The sequence below is a fragment of the Uranotaenia lowii genome, chromosome 1 (assembly GCF_029784155.1).
Source record: "Uranotaenia lowii strain MFRU-FL chromosome 1, ASM2978415v1, whole genome shotgun sequence".
In the NCBI taxonomy this organism is placed as follows: Eukaryota; Metazoa; Arthropoda; class Insecta; order Diptera; family Culicidae; genus Uranotaenia; species Uranotaenia lowii.
This window is the reverse complement of record NC_073691.1, coordinates 203555149-203576760: the sequence shown is the minus strand read 5'-3', so window position 1 is coordinate 203576760 and position 21612 is coordinate 203555149. Positions and strand designations below refer to the sequence as shown.

Below are 21612 nucleotides of genomic sequence, written 5' to 3'. Positions count from 1 at the left end.
TGAGATCATTCCTTTTTATTGACCTTTAGCTTAGCTTAGCTTGATCAACTACTCACATCCACCTTAAACCGTAAAACCCGAAGTGCATGGTTGTAGAAAATGTACGTATTGCTTGTTCCAAAAACATATTATGATAACACTCACTTCGAGGTCCACGATCGCTGACGTGGCTCAGTAGAACAAGTTCCACATTGCCAATGGTTGCTACTCCGTTATTGACCGAGGCCATCAATTTTGATCAGAGGTCAAATGAATGGTGCTTGGGATTAGCAGCTCATTCACACTGCATAAAACTGATGCTCTCTCTTTTAACGTCAACGCCGCGGCGCCGGCCACGTCCTAGTAGCCAATAGATAGATTGGAAGAAAGAGAAAAGGATGAAAGATCTATTTTATGCTTTAGGACCGAGGTTACCTCTGCATCCTAGCAAAACAATTTTGGTTGGGAGAGGGGTTGAAGGAATTGATTGGGGAGACACTTTTGACTAGTGTTACGAACCTTAAAAATTATTTTCCTAACTCCTATTAGTTCCTATTGAAAGCTTTCAGTTCATTGAAAGGCTTGAGTATGTTAAGTTTAATGGTGACAATAATTAACTATGAAGGGACTCTAAAAATTCTTGTTTCTTATTGCTTTTAATTTCGAGTGAAAATTTTAATGCATAGTGCCCGCAAAAAATTGGTCTCCTGATATTTAAAATAAGGATAGTAAACTCATCGAGAGTAGTAGTTTGAATAAACACAACTTTGTCAATTTATAATCTCTAATACATTTAGACACAAGATTCGGATTCAGTTCATAAAATCACAAAAAAAAACAAAACATGGATTTATCATAGAAACAATATTGTATGATGTATGATGTATGATGTAATCTTACATCCTATGTAGCATGGCACAGCCCGTTTGCAGCGAACTACCTCGCATCATAACTTGATCCAAATCTCATGTTTACTAACTTTAAACTGCCTTTGAACGGACTGTTCCAAGGGAGTGAAGGTACTAGTAGAGTAACTAGTACGGTTCAGTTAGGGTAAGGATGGTTTGTCTCCGCCGAAAGAACAACTTTATTATAGAAACAATATTGTGAGCGTAAAATAAGTGTGTATTAAATGCTTACAAAATGTGTTTCGAAACTTCAAAATTATGTTTTAGGAATATTAAGAGCATCGTGTGACTAATAAAATCACATGATATAATTTATATAACTAATTTTTTATCGCAGCCTCATTCACAAAGACGACTGAATTTTACATCACAAGCAATGCTTTCTTTTTTGTGCATTCAATATGACACAAAATTATATCACACAAAATCTAATTTTATGTGTGACAAATGCGATGCAACAGATATGTGCGTCTTAATTGACATAAATTTAAATTTTTAATCAGTTTTAATTTATATCTTTAAGCGTTTCTGGCTTCGATCCATTATGTTTACGATGTAAATTTATGTCAAAATGGATGCTTCAGTTTTGTGTATCTATTAAAGCTACAAATGCAGAATTTGTTGAAACCAAAGTATAAAAGGTTCAAATTTCGATCTTTTTTGTAGCGCTTAAACAACTGGAAACCAACGATTAAAAACTAATTTAGATGGAAAGTACAAGAGAGATAGAGCAAATTTTGAAAACTTTTTAAAGATAAATACTTAGCTTAGGATTTTGCTTGCTGTTAACGAGGGTCCACCTGCGGCCCTTTCCGGCCAATGAATGGCATAACGGTCGAACTCTGTGATTGGTTCCTTAAACCCAAAGGGTCTGTTTTCAACTGGTGTCTTCCGTCCCGATAGAAACGATTTATCTGTGCTCGATTACTATTAAAACTCAGGTCCTCCGTCAGCTTCTAAGAAACAGCAAAGATGACCAATTAACTCGGGAAACGGTATCCGGAAACCAGCCAAATGACGCTTCTACGAATTCCCTGAGAATGGCCGATCCATTTCACTTGAAATCCTATTTTTCCACTTTTTCACTTTTGGGAAATTTGCTGCCAGAAAAAATACATCCAACACCATTTCCATTCCTTTTTATTGACCTTTATGCAAAAACCCGAGTTAAGAAAATGTGTTAGCTTTTCTGATCTTTAAAGATTTGGAACGTGCTACATTTTCATCTATTGCCAGTAAGTTGATTTTTTCAAGTACCGTAATCTCGGGTAAGATTGATCCCTTGTTTTCAATATTTTCGACTGTTTTTTCTGTTAACGGGAATGTGGCATGTTTCATATTTTTAAAACCAGTTCTGGACTCCTATGAATGTGAAATATGGTTGCAAAATTTTATTAGACTTCGTCAAATTTGATTTAAAATCGATTTCGTCTCTGTTCAGCTTTTGATGCTTTGGGGCATGGCCGTAGGAACGGGAGGGGGGGAGGGGGTTGGGGGTTTAACCCTCCCCCCCCCCATGAGGGTCCAAAAATGCAAGTGAGGTATTCTAATCTACACTCAAAATTTTTAATCCATAATCAAATTATGATAATAGAGCAAAAAAAAATACTCAAGAAAAACAATGTAGACTAAAATAAATGCCAAAACCTCAAAAACCCATCCCAAGCTCAAACTTTTGCTACTGTTTTTCAACATTTTCTCACTTGTTCATAGACTAAGGTTGTCAAAATTTTTTCAGCACGTATCCGAGCCGAACAAATCCGAGCTGTTTTATGTAAAAACCAGGCAATATCCGGGTATTCGATTTCAAAATTTTCTACCTAAATCCAGGCAATATCGGACCATTTTGATCAAAACTTAGGAATTGCTCATCAAAAATCATGAAAAAAAAACTTGAAAAAACCTTTCCTGATTTTTTTTAAAACTTGCTTCAAAAATTTTTGACGCATGAATAAAAAATATTTTTCAACTCAATTTGTTTTTAAATGATTGATTTAAAATGAGAATGAGAACAAACCCGGCTTTTTCAATGAAATCCGGGCAACCGGGTCAGACCGGATTTCCCCAAATTTTATATTAAATTTTCGGGCATATTTATATTATTTGTCGGACAATCTGGCAACCTTATCATAAAAATTCAGGTCTTAATATTCAATTTTAAATTAAACCCATTTTGAAGGTTCTGATTCTATAGTCCCATAACCAAAATTTTATTTCTACATATTTTTTTATTTCTGATTCTGTATCAAGCTTAAGATTCTTGATTTTCAGTTCGAATACTCATAAGAAATTAGGAATGAAAAGCTGCTTTGAAATCCTGATTCGGTTTGGCATTTCATATCAAATTTTAATCATGTTTTTCGAAAATCATTTGCATTTTCAATGTTTTGATAATAATTTTCCGAATATGAAAAAAAGAAAAATTTTGTTCTACATTTAAAATCGAAGTTCTCAAACTTTATTCTAAAACAAAATTTAAACATTAAAAACTTCTGAGTGGCGATCCAAAATTGAAAACTCAGATTCAGATTCATTATTTGAAATTTACATTTAAATTATGATTCACACCACTGTTAAAAAATAAATAATTGAAAAAATGAATTAAGATTAAACCAGCGATATATGTAGAATTTAAATAAAAGATTCATGAATAATGGCTCTTAAACTTGGCTCATAAATTTCTGATTTGGAATTAAGATTCGGAAATCGTATGTTTTGTACATTTCAGAAATGGTATAGAAATTCGGAAACAGTACAATTTTTGAATTCAGATTCAGTATTCAGATTTAAAATTCAGGAATCAGTGAACGAGTTTTTCAATCAACATAAAATTGTAAAGGAATTCAAGAGAACATGAACATAAAAATTTGCTTGTAAATTTCCATATTAATTTTTTTTTAATCAGAAGAAGTTTGTACACACAATTCAGCGGAAATAACAGATATAAAGTAGAATTTGAGTGTATTTTCTATGCTTTGTTTTATGCAAAATATCCCAAATTATATTTAAAAAAATTACCCATAGGATCTTCATTATGGAATTGATTCCTTATGAAAAATATTTCCTGTTAAAAAACAGGAATCTGATCTTCACCTAAAAAATCTGCACAAAACTCTATATTATCTCGGTGTTTTGATTAACATTATTGATATTGAAGTTTTTAAAGCTGAATTTCAAACTGAAATCATAAATTTAGTTCAAGTTTGCATCGAGCCAATTTGATCCGAAAATTTTCTATCACTTACTGTTTTTTTTTTTTGAAAATATTTATTTATTTTCTTCAAAGGTTAAATTCTTGGAAATGGCAAAAGAGTTTGGAAGATCGGGCTTGTATGATTTGAGCAGAGAGTACTTTTTTCATTAAATGGAAGGCTAGCTTGAAAAGAACTTATTTTATGCTTCGACATACCAGACTCTTAAATAAATTCCTAAATTTTAACTTTCGATGTAAGCAAATTCCATATTTTGTTTCTAAAGTTTCATAAAAAAAAATAGCTCACCCTTTAGGATAAGGACCATTTTTTCTAAAGTAACGTTTTATGCTTATGCTTATGCTTATGATACATACACAGCCAGAACTTGTCTGCATCCCGGTGAGCCGTAAAAGTACATTTACGACTCATCTTTACAAGGCCGGGCCCACTGTGCTGTATTGGACGCAGAGACAACTGGAACACAGGGAGGAAGAAACGTGGACAACAGTACCATACGTTTCCATGGTTATAAAAATACAATTTCGTTAACGTTGGGAGCACATAGCTAAAATTTAATGTGCTCCTTGGTGTTGGTTACTGGAGTTACCGTCTTCAGTGGCTGGAAATGAGGTTTTTGTGCACAGAAAATCAAAACTATGTAAAATAAATCTTTTTTTTTTCGGTAATTTTAAAGATTCTAAAATTTACATTCAGTTAAATAGGTTTTCAAATAATAATCAATGCCATTAAGAGTTTAGATTTTCTGTGCCCCATCATCTCTGATCTTTGATCTTGGTTATAGCGCCTTTTCTCGCTCTTGAAACGAAATTTGAAAGAATAGGGAATAATGATTAGTGCTATCACTAAACTTTTCAAAATGAACGGTTTCGAAAAGTTTAGTGGTGAAAAGAAGAAGTTTTTCATCAATTTATTTTACCTTTCAATAGTCTGCAAGGATCAACATTTCTTTTTTTACATAACATTATTCGTATGCGTATGCTATTCAACCTTGTTTAAAACTGATGACTGGAAAATAGTTTCATAAAATCAGCAATTATTGGGTTTACCAATCAAAAATCACAACTTCAAATTCGAAGAATATTATTGAGGTAAAAAAAAAATAGAACATTATATTGTCATCTATATGATATCTTCGTCGTATGTGTACTTTCTTTTATTAAGTAAGATATTCATTTAAATAGCATTTTAACTCTGAATATTGAAAACCTAAACAAATGCTTACCAAGATAATCTTCCTGGGATTTTTCGAATGTGGAAAAAATCATTTAAACAAAATACTTAGCTTTGGATGCGCAAAGGCAACCGAACAGCAAACTGCATCCCATCAAGGCAAGCCGGTTAGCAAGCATGACAAAACAGGCACCACAAAACCAAGACGACGACAGCACAACATGATTTTGAATTAACGATCCGATACAATTTTTTTTCCGGATTTGCAAAAACTGATTCAAATGCTCCTTGACTTAAATTTTAAAACTAACGGAATAATAAGACTTCCCTGAACACTTCGCGGATAGTCATTAACAATTTCCAATCATTACAAAAGTTCAGGAAAACAAACAAACCGCTTCGATTGGCCTCGCAAGCCCTCAATCGCCAAAAAGCGCACATTTTTCGCATTCCACTAAATTTTTAATTGAAAGTAGAGCAGTTTTGAGATGTATTGGAAAAGAAAGCGAATAAAAATCTGCCGTCGTTTTTTTATTACACATGTTTGAAGTTGAAAAACCGCTTAACTGGGCGGTAGATGGTGACATGATGGTATATCCATTCCGGCTGGATACGGACAGAATGCAGTTCAAGATAATAAACTCCTCCTGATACCAGTTGGAGGAAGGACAAGGGTGGGTTCGAGACTGGCCACTACTTCTTCACCTGTCGGCAACTTATGGGATTTGAACCCAAAAATTTTTCTTGCCGGTACCGGTAATCGAACACAGTACGCCTGGGTTACCAGACTCGCGCCAGCCTATCCACTAAACCACAACAGCGCTTATTGTCCGTTTTTTTTTTAATTTTCGAAACAAATGTTTCATACTAGTTTGTCAAAAAAACTTATAGGGAAAGTTTCATAGCGTGTTATTCAGCATTCAAAAACTAGTACCCACAAGACCTGCGTAAGTGATTCGAATTTTCCTACGTTTTTGTGCCATTGGTGCAAATATTGACAACTATGTAATTTGTTGTTTCCGGTCATAGACAACACTTTTGGAATAACATAAAATTATTTCTTTTACGACATGAAAAAAATTTAGTTTGAGGTAGTACACAAATTTCGCCTACACAAGCCCATATGATTTTTCGAACTATAGTTTATAACTGATAGGCTCACGTACTCCTAACCATAAACATTGGTGAAATTTTATTAAATTAATAGAATTTAACGTAGAATTTAATAAAACTGTTTCACGAGAGCAAAAAATCTTTGACACGAAAATTTTATCACAAAAAGGAAAAGATCAATAGGGTGTTTAATCGGGATTGCGCATGGCATCCTTTCAACTAAACAAACAAAATGAGCAATTTATGAAAGCTCATTACATAAAATTAAAATACCTACCTTTTAAAGAAAAAGAATTTAACATTTGCCATGTGATTTTGAATTTAATCATTGTATTGTTAAAGTGTAATAAGAGGTGAGTTTTCTCGCTCCCAAGGCTTTTAACAATACCATTGATTGCGTAAACAGTGCAAAACGTAAAATAACACCAGGGCAATTATTCGAATGATTTTAAATACTAAATTTCGAATTATTTCAACCCGACCATCGAATCCAACCGGATTAAATCTTCCAAAACCATACCTCGAACTGTTGGGAAATTTAACACGAAATTATCGTCTACCGATTCCGCCATGTTTGAAAACCAGCCATCATGACATGTAGAATCGAGCCAACGTAAAGTGGCATCTGCGTTCACTTACCTTTTTCTGCTAAAAGGTTAATCCAGCCAACCACGGATTTGAACGGGACACTATTCCGATCCGATAACGGCCACTTATAACCACACAACCGATCCGAAATTTGTGAAAAATCGAATTTTCCGTGACACGACTGCAAACCCGCGACCGAGAGCAACTTCTTTCAGCTAGAGAAACTCCCATTTTTTCTAAAGTAACGTTTTAATACAAAAACTATTAATGAAAAATTAAAAATAAATACTCATGTAGCTGAATAGTAACAAAAATATTTTTTTTTCTTACGTTGTTGGGCAAAACATCATAGGTAAAAATCAGTCACCAAAACACCCCCCCCCCCCCCCCCCCATGAGTCGGCTCTTCCTACGGCCCTACCTTGGGGTATCATTGATCAGTCTCTATTTTGACGGTATTAACGAGTTTTCTTGATCATAAAGGATGCAAATCACCTTCTGAATTTTTGTGTTTCTTGGTTAAGAGTTCTTCGCGGTCCAAAAAAAAAATAACATCGCGGTCCCTAATGTGTTTAGGGCGAACAACAAGTAAAGTCGAAAGATGGACAATGATGCTGGCTAAATTTTTTAACGTTACTAATAAAATTATAACTAATGAAATTTTGCCTTCATTCAATTTCCTAGGCAAACCTTTACCATTTGATAGGGTTTCTAGCATTTTGTTCTGCAACAAAATCTATGCATATACTAAGGAAAAAAGTTAAACTCTCACATAAATCAACCTGTTCGCTTCTAAAGGCTTTGATCTCACCAGAAAGGGTGTTTGTTTGCGAGCTTTTGAAAAAATAGATATTTAAAGATTTTTAATCTTACCACCATTGATTTTTAGGAATTTTACAAGGCAGCATTGCATAAAATTATTTAACAGTCAGTTCAGTACACTAATAAAAAGTGTTTCCGGATCATTTTCTTCAATCCACTCTCTCAAACATATCATTTCTTGCTAGGATGCAGAGGTTTTTCATCCTTTTCTCTATTTATACGATCTATCTATTGCCTACTAGGACGTGGCCGGTGCCGTTATTGATGAATAAAGAGGGAGAGAATCAGTTTTGTGCACTGATATTGTTGCTTGTCTCAAGCTCAAGCACCATTCTTTCGACATCTGTATAGAATTGATGGCCTCGGTCAACCACGGAGTAGCAACCATTGGCGATCAGAAACTTTTTCTACTGAGCCCCACCAGCGATCGTGGAATTCAAAATGCTATAATTTATTGTTCTTGGAACTGTTTCTATAAAACCCCCATTGTAATACTCAACTCAGCAAGAAATCATGCATCTTTATCTTAGAAAAGCATTTCGGATTTGATGATTCAAGGTGGATGTGAGTAGTCAAGCTAAGCTAAGGTTGCCAGAATTATTCCAGCACCTATCCGGGCTGAATCCGGGCCTTTTTCAATGAATTCCGGGCAACCGGATCGGGCCGGGCTGTTTCCAAATTGTGTATCAAATATCCGGGCAAACGCGGTTGAAACCGGGCAATCTGGCAATGCTGTCACACAGGGCTATGCATTTTCCTTCACTGTAGGGACCAAGGGGGGTATATAGTAGGTGTACTGATCCTTGAAATTTCCTAATCAGCCATGTTGGTTTTCAAAATTGGCTACCATGGGTACGTTGCGTTTGTTTACATTGCGTTGGATGTACAATTTTCCTTCGTCGCTTTTGTTTATCATCAAAGTAATCAATTTTCCGGTACAAAAGTGAAGTCACTGAAACATTAAAAGTGATTTTTTTCACGATTGTTGGAGCAGAACATCCGGAATACGATGTTTATAGAACTATTGAGCCAGGTACGCACCGATCTGAAAATACTAAATCTTGAACCATGCTTCTCATTTCTATTTCCTTCGATTCTAATTCTAAATACAGATCATATCCGATTGCAGAAAACGATTTCTCGATGCTGTACGTACACGAACTGTATGAACATTTTTGGATATATTGTGCCACCATATCCGGAACGCTATGGTCCGGAGCATGTTCCGGCTGAAGAAGAACGCTAAATCATGGCTAAGTTTTGGCTGAGTCATGAGTAAGAGGCCCATCGAGGATACATAAAATGCACAGCATCATTCCGTTGCCCGTCGAGGGAGACTTATGTCCTGCCTGAAACACGCCGGACGTTCCCGGGCAGTTAGTTAGGAGAGGTGCTGTTAATTGTTATGAATGAGTTTTCCTACAAATTGCAGTGTAAAACTGAAGGATTAAATATAAAGATTGTTACGTATAAAATGTAGTTTAGAATCACACACACAGGAGAAAAAAATTGTGTCTTTCCTAATTTTAATTTAACTGCTATATGGAATCAATGTAACAATTCGAATGCCGATCGGTGGATAATGGAATATGACTTGAGGATACTGAAAACCAGTTTTGAAAGGTAGATTGAGCTTGCCTTACCAAAAAAAAAATCATGTTTGTACACAAAGATAACGAGCTCCACCAACCTCTCCGCGCTCTCCTCGCCTACTTACTGCAAAAGTCAGCAAACCTTCTAATATAAGAACCTTGGTAGGGACATTATGAGAACCCCCTCTGGAGCAGTATAAGCACTATTGATCTTTTCTGCCGGGGAATCTAGCAGCGAATTCAACTCGATTAAGTCAGGTGAGTCGTAGATTCATCAAACAAAGTAATAACAAAATAATCTAGGTCTGTTTGTAGAACACAAACAATTCACACACGCTCATACATTATGTTTCTGGTGTTTTGTTTGGCAGATGATGCTACAAGCCGTATAATGTAACAATCCAAAAAATCGATCATGATTGATAAATGGAAAAAATCACCTCGAACAGAAATCGAACTATAGTCTACTGATTACCTCTCCGACACCTTACCAATAGGCCACATCGTCAGATGTAAACTAGTCAAGCTGTAGTTATAATTCAGTTAACTACATCGAGTTGAATTCTCTGCTAGATTCCCCGGCAGAAAACGCTCATCTTGCCCCGATTAATAGTGCTCTGTTCGCCCCATGCTAACCATTTTAAGTAAAAACGTGTTTTAAAATTTATTCAAGTGAAAATTGAAAATTGATTAAAAAAATGTGTACATCATATTGCAGTGCGTATATTATATGTAGATCAAGATGATTAAAAGATCATAATAGCTTATTTCGTGGTGATCAAAACTTATAATATTTTCGTCATTTGAGAACCTAGCTAGTTTTTTTTAAATATCTATGTAAAGATGATTAGGAGATTCCTTCTTTGTGAAAAAATAATACTATAGGAATTACGAAATAAATCCTCATGAAAATTTATTTAAGAAAATTCGTACTTTTATAGAAAAGAGGAGTGCTTATTATGCCCTGGGGGCTCGTTATGCCCTTATCTCCCTTAAAGGTTACAATTTTAAGGGATTTCTGTATGTATGTATGTATGTATAAAAACCCACCAGTGGCTGATAGGTCTTTCAACCTGAGGCGGTACGGGAAGTCTCGATCGCATATTCAAATATTGTTCATGCTTAACTCATCAACAATAATTGCAGCACAACCAAGGGGTCCGTTACCACTGGCTTGGGACATGTTTGACTCATCTCACTCCCTTCCAACTGTTCGAAACAAATAAAGAATTCTAAAAAGGTTCTTAAGTCTCTTCTCATGATTCTAAATTTTTCGAGATACTCCGGCTGGCTTGAACCCACAATCCATTGTATATCAGTCTTCCGATCGTTTGATGTCCTGTCCAACCCCCCCGCTGAACCCCATAATAGAGTTAAGCTATTTTGAACATATGAAAAAAAAACACTTTTTACATCTTACCTCTTTTTCATTTGAAAAGGATACATGTTGAAAGGGTTAATTTCCGGGAATATTTAAAAGACAGGAATGGGCAAGCCTGCAGCCAAATCCCCCAGTTGCCAACAATCGCACTTCTTGCACTTACCGGGGGTTGGCCAACGTGTGAAAGGATTTGTGGCTAGTGACCACCCGGTTCACCACGTACGATCTTCGAGCCCCAAGACATCCCGCAGTAGCATTTCCTGTTGGCCGACCACCTCTTCGGATACACACTACACGGTATTTTGGATTTCTTGATTAGTGTCACCCACTCGTCAAAGTCGACCCGAGGTTCTTCGTAATTCTGCTCTGCTAGCCAATTAAGCCAATGGCTTGATCAGGAATTCGAGGGCTGTTGTAGCTAGCCCTTTTGGTCAGCTAATAATAACTGGCCTGTTGTGATGCGTTGATGTTACTTCCCGAAGCATTGCTGATACTGATTGCCAGTGTTCGGCATCGCTAACTGAAAAAATAGCGTCGCTAATTAGATCGCTAGCTCATTCAAAGTTAGCGATTGCTAATAAAATACGCTAAATGTGCCGAAAAAGTTATCGCTTTAAGCTTAAAGCGCTAATCGCTAATCGCTAACTGTTGAACAACATAGAGGCCGGAACAAATATCAAATTCTCGATTTTTCCAACTCCTCAAGGGGGAATAAATAATGTTTCAAGTATTTCATTTAAAATTAGATAAATTGATCGAATTTTCATACAATTATATGAGCAAAACAAAAACTGTCAAAGATGAGAATTTCAACAACTCTCTGTGTTCTACTATTTAAAAAAAAAACGAATTTTCGAACAATTACAAGAGAAAAAGAACAGAATGTAGAAAGATGGGAGATATCTCTTTTTTTTATTTAAATTAAGGTTAAAAATTAACTCAATTTATCTGCTTTGTGCAAAGTAGATAGTATGCAATTTCGTTGCAAACAATCTTTTGTGCAATTTATTTCTTTTTGTTGTTTTTTGAATTATTTTACATTCTCATAATTTAAAACCTTTAAACTGTTCTCCCCTTTTTCAAACTTGCAGGAGCATTGGCAAACGTAAACATATATACCTACAATTTCTATTTGAACTGAAAACGAATGCTACAATGATTATGTTATCTTATTTTTATATGAACTGATCTGTAAAATTTCTTAAACATTGTATTGTGAAAAGTAAATATCCTAACCATTTGAAGACAAATGTTGATGAATGGATGTTAAAAATAGTTTTGTATTGTTTAGTACCTTTTATTGTTATCTTTTTCTGTTGCGAAAAAAAAGTGCTAGAAGAGAGAGAAATGACACTAATTACATCTTTTCTCTAACTCGAGTACCCAATCCTCCAACTAGTCTAATTAAGCAATGAGACTGATGCCCAATGTCACCTTAACTTGGTTAATGACAAAAAGTTTATTTTGTCACTTATAATTCGGGAGGTTGATACAAATAAAGTTAGCGATCTTCAATTAGCGGAACCAAAAAATAGCGGAACTTTTTAATTCTCTAGATCACTCAAAACTTAGCGGCAAAATTAATCCGCTAACGAAAAGTTAGCGGACTAACTAGCGAATAGCGGATTAGCGCTTTTGTGCCGAACACTGCTGATTGCATTGGTTGCAGAGGACACTATGTCTGCTGTTAACGTCGTGGTAATCGTTCCGGGCGTTCTTGAAAAAAGATTGAGAATCTCTAACATTTGAACAAATTTTCAGCACAAATGACAAGAAAAAATGAGTTTTTCTCCATGAGTTAAAATTGGCAGCGAAAAAAAATCACACCCGTCGTTCACGGCCGCAGCCTACTCAGCTTACTCGGTTACAATTTTAAGGGATTTCTGTAAAGAAAATCATAATTTCTCAATCAGGTTCATGTTTCATTGGTTTGTTTGAGGATAATTCTGATGTGTTATCAGTCATTTTGAACTGTTTAAAGATATAAACACGAAAAAGGTTTTTTTGTGATTTTTTTTCGTCTTACAGTAAAATAACTTTCAAATAAGCGGTCAAAGACGCATAAATAAAAAACTTTTTTTTTGGACAACATCGATTATTTTTTCAAGGGTACCTGTTAGGTTTGTGATTTGTTCATATGAATAATCAAGAAATGTTAATCATCAAAGGTTATAGTTTTCCGAACTTCCAGTACATCTGTTGTAATTTTTGAATGAAAAAAATTTTTTTTCCATAATTGAATATTAAAATTCTATCGACTGGATGGGTAATGAAAATCAATTAATTCATATTTGTTTTCCTATATAAATTTCTGTACAAAATCGTGGGAGGTGCAAAAGTTTGTAAATTTAAAATTTCCATATGAAGTTTGCAGCGTTCTTATGTACATAAGGAATAAAGGTTGTCTGTGAAATTGGTTTTTAGAGTTTTGGAGGAATCAAAATGATTCAATCTCAGAAGCAATATTTAGAAAAAATCCGCATTTTTCATAAAAATTTATGTAATGTTACAACCTTGTGTAAAAACATCAACATAAAGACAACAACCTTAATAAAAAATTAGCAAAGGCTCAGAAAAAAGCACCTACTTGTTTGTGTTTCTGTTTGAAAGTTACAATCTCGGATTTCTCCATAAGGAAACAAAGTATAAATTTGGTAAAAATGTAGTTTTTGTAGGATTCTTGATTAGCTTTTAGAAAAAAATACCTAAAACAAATTGCTGCTTCATTATGGAAAAATTATTTTCAAATTTTTCGTCGAATATCTCCCATCAAATTCTGACGCATTGGTTATTTTTTTTACCACTTTGCCATATCAGTCAATGATTTGATTAATTTGCCACCGTTTTTAAATTTAAGTTTGACTAAATATTGCCCAATATCTTTCGATGGGACGAAACTGTGGGTAGCTTGGTGGATTAAAACTTTATTCAAATAAATCAAAATTATTCTTCTGGTACCATAACAACATATTCCAGGTGTAGCAGAAGCCAGCTAGCTAGGGCTAGAATCTCACGGGGCGGAGTATAACTGCATAAACGACAAAGCTATCTCCAAACTTTTATCTCCTTTCAACAGTCAAATTCACATTTTTCAAATATACAATTTGGCCTGCCTAATCATCTACTTGTGGGTGAATTTATCCCTTAAACAAATTTTATCCTATCTGGAGCATTCCCCTGAAAGTCAGCAAGGAAAAATTTCCGCCACTGAATTTGTCGATCTCGGGAGTTTGAAAGCAAGTTATGTTTGTAGTTTTATGATTATTCATTTTTAAGTACAATGAGATTAAAAGTTGTCGTATTAAATCGTACTTAAGAAAATTGGTCCTAAACCTAAAAGGTGAGCTAAATTCGCTTCCATCGGTAATTAAAATCTTTGAATTTGTTTAAGAGTAAAACTTGATTGATTTGCGCTTAAATTGAGCTTTTTTAGGAGAGTCTTCCTTCCCTAACAATAACTTATTCTCTAATCAAATCAAACAAGCTCAATGTTCCAAACTATTTTGCAAAATTTGAAGATTTTAACCTTTGATAAAAATAAATCAAATTTAATATTATGTTATAATATAATAATTTAATTAATATTTTTAAACAATACACAGGGAAAATATAAAATTTTGTTTAACAGCAAATATTTTTTTATAAAGAATCAATCCCTTAATGAAAATTCTGACGATAATTTTTTTTAAATAAAATTAGGGTTTTTTAGATGAAACAAAGAACGTGAACTCTACATTTTAATTATGTTTTTCAGTTGAATTGTGTTTACAAGCTAATTTTGTTTTAAAAATTTAAATTTGGAAATTAAATGGACAAGCAATCTTACACATCAATGACCGCGAAGAAATCTATGACGAGAATCATCGAAAATCAACATTCTATATCTCAGAAACCGCTGGACTAAATTTTAAAAATTTAGCATTTATAAGTTAAGGCAAATGTTGTGTTCAATTTTGTTCGAATAAAATTCAACACTCAAATTCAGTCCATTCGAGTTATTTTTCGTTAAGTACACTGTTGGCAAGCGAAAAACGAGATATCTCATATTTGGTCCGCAGTGTGTGAAGTTCATGATCTCTTGAATTTTTCAACTATTTATGTTGATTGAAAATTTATGTATAAGCTAAACCTTTTTCTTAATATTGAATCTGCATGCTGAATCTGAATTTTAAACCTGAATTCGAACATAATGCTTTGAATCTGTACCAGAATTTCCATGCGATTTTTGAAATGTACAAAAAATACGATTTCCGAATCTTATTCCAGATCAGAATTTTATGAGCCAAGTTTAAGAGTCCTCATTTATGAATCTTTTATTAAAATTTTCTAGTTCATGTTAAATCTAAATTCCCTATTTATAAATTTTTATTTTTAATCTGTATTGTAAATCAGAATTAAATTATGAATTTACAAAGATCTGAACCTACCTTTTCAATTTTGGATTGCTATTTCAAAGCTTAAAATTTTTGAATTTTATGTAAGAATTAAGTTTAAGAACTTCGAATTTGAATTTAAAACAAAATTTTTCTTTTAGTATATTAGAAAACTATTATCCAAATATTGAAAATGTATATGATCTCGATAAACATGATCGAAATTTTATATGAAATGTAAAACCAAATTTGAACCAGGATTTCAACGCAGCTTTTCATTTCTAATTTCTTATGATTATTCGTACTGAAAATCAAGAACCCTCAGCTGGATACAGAATCCGAAATACGAAAATAAAAAAAACAATTTTTATTACACCAATTATGGAATCAGAACCTCCGGAATGGGTTTAATTTTATTCAAAATTTAATTTTCAGACTTTCATTTCGATGAACAAGTGAGAAAACCCCCAGAACTCCCCTCCGTTTCTATGACCATGAATAAAGTTCAGTATATTTTCTATTTTTTTTATTTTGTTCAGTATATTTTCTTCTCTTTCTCAACACTGTAGAGGGATACATTTTTGATCGTCTTTTCAGCTATATTTATAGCTTGCTTATTTAGGCAAAGCAGCTGGAATAGAAGGACCCCGATTTCTGTGTAACTACTATGGCGCTGGAACTTGAAAGCAGTCCGCTAGTATGTCGTATGGTTATAGGTTGGGTCTAATAAAGAATTTTTTTTCAGGAATGAAGTAATTTCTAGTCCATAAAGAACCTTGCTGGTGACTACGCTATTCCCAACATTTGAAATAGTGTGGCGGTTGGATACAATACGATATTACTTATCATTTCAATAAGACGTACGCGGCTTTTTATTTACTGTTTATCCTTTGTTCAATGTGAGTCAAAGTTGAAACGTCTGTCAAAGGTTGTGCCTAGGATTTTAGGTAATTTTAAGCTTCCCGGTAATATGATTTTCAAGGCAAAAGTGGCTCCTGAGACATTTCTCTGGAGCCATCGTAAAACAGATAGATTTGGCCCATTCTGATAGCTTACTCACAACTGTTTGTAGCTTCCTTCTATTAACTTTGATATTACGACTCGTTACAAGAATCAAAATGTCGTCTGCATTTACTATAAGAGGGTAATCCCTTTGTTTTTGAATATAGTGTTCATTGCTATAAAAAAAATGTGACAGCGAGTACGAACTCCTGCGGAACCACATTTTCTTCTTTTTTAACTGAAGAATATGATGTTTCCATGATGACACGAAATAAACAATCAGATAAAACAAATTGTACGTACAAATTTGCCTAATTTTCCGCCAATCCCCAAAAGATGACATTTTTTCAAGATCCCTTCTTTCCATGCGAGCGATGCGATATAGACGTGGTGATTGTTAGAAAAAGCATAGTTGATTATTTCTTCCAGATCTGCACTTCATTGATCATTAATTAAACTTTAGAGACATCTTAAGAGCATGAAAAATAGTTATTTGAGCTCAGAATTAAGTATACAACACTATATTGTGATAATAGAACAGCTGATATCGATTTATAATTTCATTTTGGATTGTCAGAGTAGTTGCAAGTAAAACCCTAAATTCTGAAATATTGGCAAATATCTAAAAAAAAAAGAATATAATAAAAAAGAAGTGCGAACTGTTCTTTTTTTTTAATAAAGCTTGATATACTTCCGTAGAAGTTTGGAGCAATTTGTAGGCTCATTGCTTGAAGAGCACTGGAATACACTTTGGGATTGTTTGGACAAGTTCTTTTATCAATTTCTGTGATAATTTTGATAATTTACGGCTGGAAAGGTTCAAATCATAGCTTTAAAAGGATTTGAAATATGTGTGGTTAAATTGTGATACTTTTAATTCCCACGATGGTAACATATTCTTAAGATTTTGATAATTGTTAAAAAAATTCCTTAGCTGGACAATGATATCTTTATAGCCAAATACATGAATGTTTTCATAATCCATTGTTTAAATGGAGATTATAAAACACGTTTTTATATTCTGTCCGCACCCCTTCACCAGCACGAGTATGGCTCTACCGAGATCTCACAAACCACCCGGTGGCCCAGTACCTGGCCTGGGTGTCGCTGCCGGTGTGCCTGATCCTGTTCTCGGCCGGCTTCGTCCACCTGGTGGCACCGCAGAGCATCGGTTCCGGCATCCCGGAGATGAAAACCATCCTGCGGGGGGTGGCCCTCAAGGAGTATCTCACCTTCAAAACGCTGGTGGCCAAGGTGATCGGCCTGACGGCAACCCTCGGCTCCGGAATGCCCCTCGGCAAGGAAGGCCCCCTTTGTACATATAGCTAGTATAGTATCGCAGTTGCTAAGTAAAATCATCACGTCATTCCAATCGATCTACGAGAACGAAAGCCGGAATACGGAAATGTTGGCCGCGGCCTGTGCCGTCGGAGTGGGCGCTTGCTTTGCGGCCCCGGTCGGCGGGGTGCTGTTCAGTATTGAGGTAACGACGACGTACTTCGCGGTACGAAACTACTGGCGAGGTTTCTTCGCGGCCGTCTGCGGCGCCACGGTCTTCCGGTTGCTAGCCGTGTGGTTCCAGAAGGCCGACACCGTGACGGCCCTGTTTGCCACCAGCTTCACCGCCGACTTCCCCTTCGATCCCCAGGAACTGTTTGTGTTTGCCCTGATCGGGTGAGTTGGTTGATGTGGTTGGTTTTTTTTTCGGGAGAATTTTAAGTGAGTTGTTTTTATTGTAGATTGATAAGTGGCCTAGGAGGTGCATCGTATGTGTGGGTACACCGAAAATACGTACTGTTCATGCGATCGAACAAACGGATGAACAAATTCCTTCAGAAGAAGTAAGTTTTGACAACCATCAAGCTTGGAAAAGTTTCAAACAATTTCATTTGATCTACATCCGTTGGCCAACAGCCGCTTCCTGTATCCGGGAATCGTGTCGCTGATCGTGGCGACGTTGTCCTTCCCGTTGGGCTTCGGGCAGTTCATTGCCGGGGAGTTGAGTACCCACGAACAGGTCCTGCAGCTGTTCTCCAACTTCACCTGGACCAAGCACGAGCTAACGGTCGAACAGGCTGCCGTGGTGTCCAACTGGCGGACGGCTTACACCGATGTTTTCGCCAACCTCACCATCTACCTTCTGTTTACAGTAAGAGACTTAAGGGGTTTTGATCATATTGAAATTTTTTTTAAAATAATTAATAAATTTTCAGTTCTTCTTTTCGATTGTGGCCTCAACCATTCCGGTCCCGTCGGGTATCTTCATCCCGGTGTTCAAAATAGGCGCGGCCTTCGGTCGTCTGGTGGGTGAAGCGATGCACCTGTGGTTCCCGTACGGAGTTCGTTACGGAGGCCATCTGGCGGCGATCATCCCTGGCGGGTACTCAGTAGTTGGAGCGGCGGCATTTTCCGGTGCTGTCACCCATACCGTATCGGTGGGTGTGATTGTGTTCGAAATGACCGGTCAAATTACGCACATCGTCCCGGTGATGATAGCGTCGCTGGTTTCGAATGCGGTCGCTGCCCTCCTTCAACCTTCGATGTACGACAGTATCATATTGATCAAGAAGCTACCCTATCTGCCGGATTTGTTGCCAAGTGGGTCCGGAATGTACAACATCTACGTGGAGGATTTTATGGTGAGGGATGTTAAATTCATCTGGAAGGGAATCTCGTACCAGCAGCTAAAGAATATCTTGAAAGCTAACAAAGGCCTTCGAAGTTTGCCAATAGTGGACAGTCCGGATAACAAGACACTGCTGGGAAGTGTTCAGCGATATGAACTGATCAAAATAATCGACAAACATATTGGTCGCGAAAAGCGGCTGGAAGTGGCTGCCAAGTGGCTGAAGGAAGCAGAAGAGAAGGCTCGCGAAGAGCAAGAAAGACTTAAACGGGAAGCAGAAGAGTTGCAACGAACCCGCCGGCCATCTCGATTTGAGGTCAGCCCGGCGCCGGACATTCTGAAGCTTCGCGAACGTGCCAACAACGAAATGTTACCTCCTCAGGCAAAGAAAGAATCTACCTCGGCCTACAGTCCCGTTTTCGGTAGTCAACCGAAAAAATCCATCCTCAAAAAGACCAACTCATTCACCCTCAAGGGCTTCACGCCTCTGTCACTGCACAGTCCCGTCCAGACGCCATACACAACAATCACCGGGACGGAGAGTCGAATCCGGTCGGCATTCGACATCATCTTCAAAAAGTCAGCCACCCTACAGGACGTCACCCCGGATCCCGAGGTCGGATCGATCGGAACGCCCAGCATCACCGGCACAGACGGAGTCCCACTCACCCCAGGAATCTCGAAGAAGGTACAACTGCCCCGGGAACGGGTCATCGACATGTCTCCCGAGGACCAGAAAGCGTGGGAGCTGGAAGAAATGAACAAACCAATCGACGTCGAGGGTTTACACATCGATCCGGCACCATTCCAGCTCGTCGAACGAACCTCGATCCTCAAGGTCCATTCGCTGTTCTCGATGGTGGGCATCAACCATGCCTACGTGACCAACGTCGGCCAGCTGGTTGGTGTCGTTGCCCTCAAAGAGGTATTCCTCATGATTTCTAAACGCCCCAAAAAGACCCCTTCTTTATTAATCTTTTTAAAAAAATCCACAGCTCCGGACGGCCATCGAGAACGTCAACAGTGGCACCCTCACGCCGGAATCGGTCAAGCAGAAGCAGGAAGAGGAAGCGCGGGCCAAGGCGGCCCAGAAAGGTAGGTGCCGAAGAGATGCCTCCGGCGACCTGAAACGGCGGGTCTCTTTTCGAATGGATCGAAATAAATTCACCACATTTGAACCGCACCCCTACACACGGACGTGTTTTTTAGATTTGTTTTGTTTTGAACCGACTTGGGGAGATTGGAATTGACACGCCATCTGAGGCTTCCCGGTACTCGGCGGGCTGCAGTTATCTAAAATATCGCTCGACGCTTAACACAATTGACAATTAAACACTTCTAGAAGATATACGTCAGAAACAACATTTCTTAGTACGACAGGGCTGTATAACCTTCTATAAAACCGACATAAAAGTTTTTTTTTCAACTTTTACAAAACTTCAAATGTTACAAAAATGACCAATCAGATCATAGCGTCTTCTAGTTCCAGTCTCTTCCAAACCAACTATCCGAAGACAAAACAAAATGTGGGAAATACCAGAACATTCTTTACGGCTAAATTTTCAGGTTTTGACGTTTTTCCTTAATAAGAACAATTAACGAAAAAAAAACGGCCTAATTTCAGACATTTATGACGTGTCGACACAAATTTGCCTTCATCTATCTCATCAAAAAAGATTCAAACTTTCTGACTCTCTAAGATATTGGAACTAACCTACCTTTTATCCCTTCTTCCAGAAGCAGAAATAATCAGTGCCTCAGCGGAGGATCCGCTCCTGCCGAAAGACAGCTACAGCGATAAGAAAGTAAATACCACGATCACCTCCATGGACAGTGCCCTGTCCAACTCGGACAACTGTTCCGATATCGAGCTAGAACACACAACCAAGTACACAAGCACAAACGAAACCAACAACACAACCACTACCAGCAACAGTAATAACAACAATGGTGGACACACAAACAATAGCAATAACAACAACAACAATGGTGGCATCAATCATTAGCCTGTGTGTTTGTGTGTGGGAACAACTTTACAAAAAAGTCCACTTTGTCCAACGTTTCGAATATCCATCGTCATCACCCCACTACCAGTAGATGATACTTTAGTATGGAAGGCGTTCTAACGTGTGGGTTTCTGTGTTTGTTTGTGTTCGTGCTAAATGGAGAATAAACTGTGTGAAAAGGAAGGAAGACACATTCACAATACACACCCACATAGTGAAACACTTTTCACACTTACTCAAAACTGTTTCTCACAATCATCAACCGTCGAAGGAATTTCGCCATCGAAAGCATTCAAAAGAGGTACTTGTTTGTGCATGTTTGTTGCCTGTTAGGGTTTTTTTTCCACTTTAGCACTAACAATTTGCTAGAAATTTTACCTAAAATCGTACCTAACTATTTATATGCATTAACCATTTATCACCAATATTATAGTGTTTTAAGTACAAGACAGTTGAACAAGAAAATAGTACCATCATGTGTGTTGCTTGTTGGAATATGAATGATTGAAAATCGTCTAAATTTTCTTGACAAAAATATTTTAAATTGTTCAACGGACAAATCAAGCAAAAGTTAACTGTTTTTGGATGAAGCAATTGGTGTTGGGAATAATCAATATGAAAAAGTCTGTGTTGCGTGAGCGACAGACTGAGGAATAGAATTTTCCGATTTGTTAAAACCGGCCTTTATTTGACAATACGTACGTTTATTCGGTGGCGTTAATAAATTCCTTCAATGATAAAATTACAAAGATAAATTCCCAAATTAATTGCCACATTGTTCATGATTTCTTTTAGTTCAGAGGGTTTTAATAGTTTAGTGAAATAAATGACTTACGTA

General features: G+C 36.6%; 1 protein-coding gene across 1 annotated transcript in view; it reads left to right on the top strand.

Annotated features, from left to right (window-relative positions):
• Positions 1–21612, top strand: part of LOC129744394 (chloride channel protein 2-like) — an 88468-nt gene that overhangs the window by 28132 nt on the left and 38724 nt on the right. The window contains 7 exon segments of the mRNA XM_055736903.1: positions 17185–17450; positions 17452–17816; positions 17882–17983; positions 18057–18291; positions 18356–19693; positions 19764–19863; positions 20506–21075. Coding sequence (XP_055592878.1) covers positions 17185–17450; positions 17452–17816; positions 17882–17983; positions 18057–18291; positions 18356–19693; positions 19764–19863; positions 20506–20774 — 2675 coding nt within the window. The 3' untranslated portion in view covers positions 20775–21075.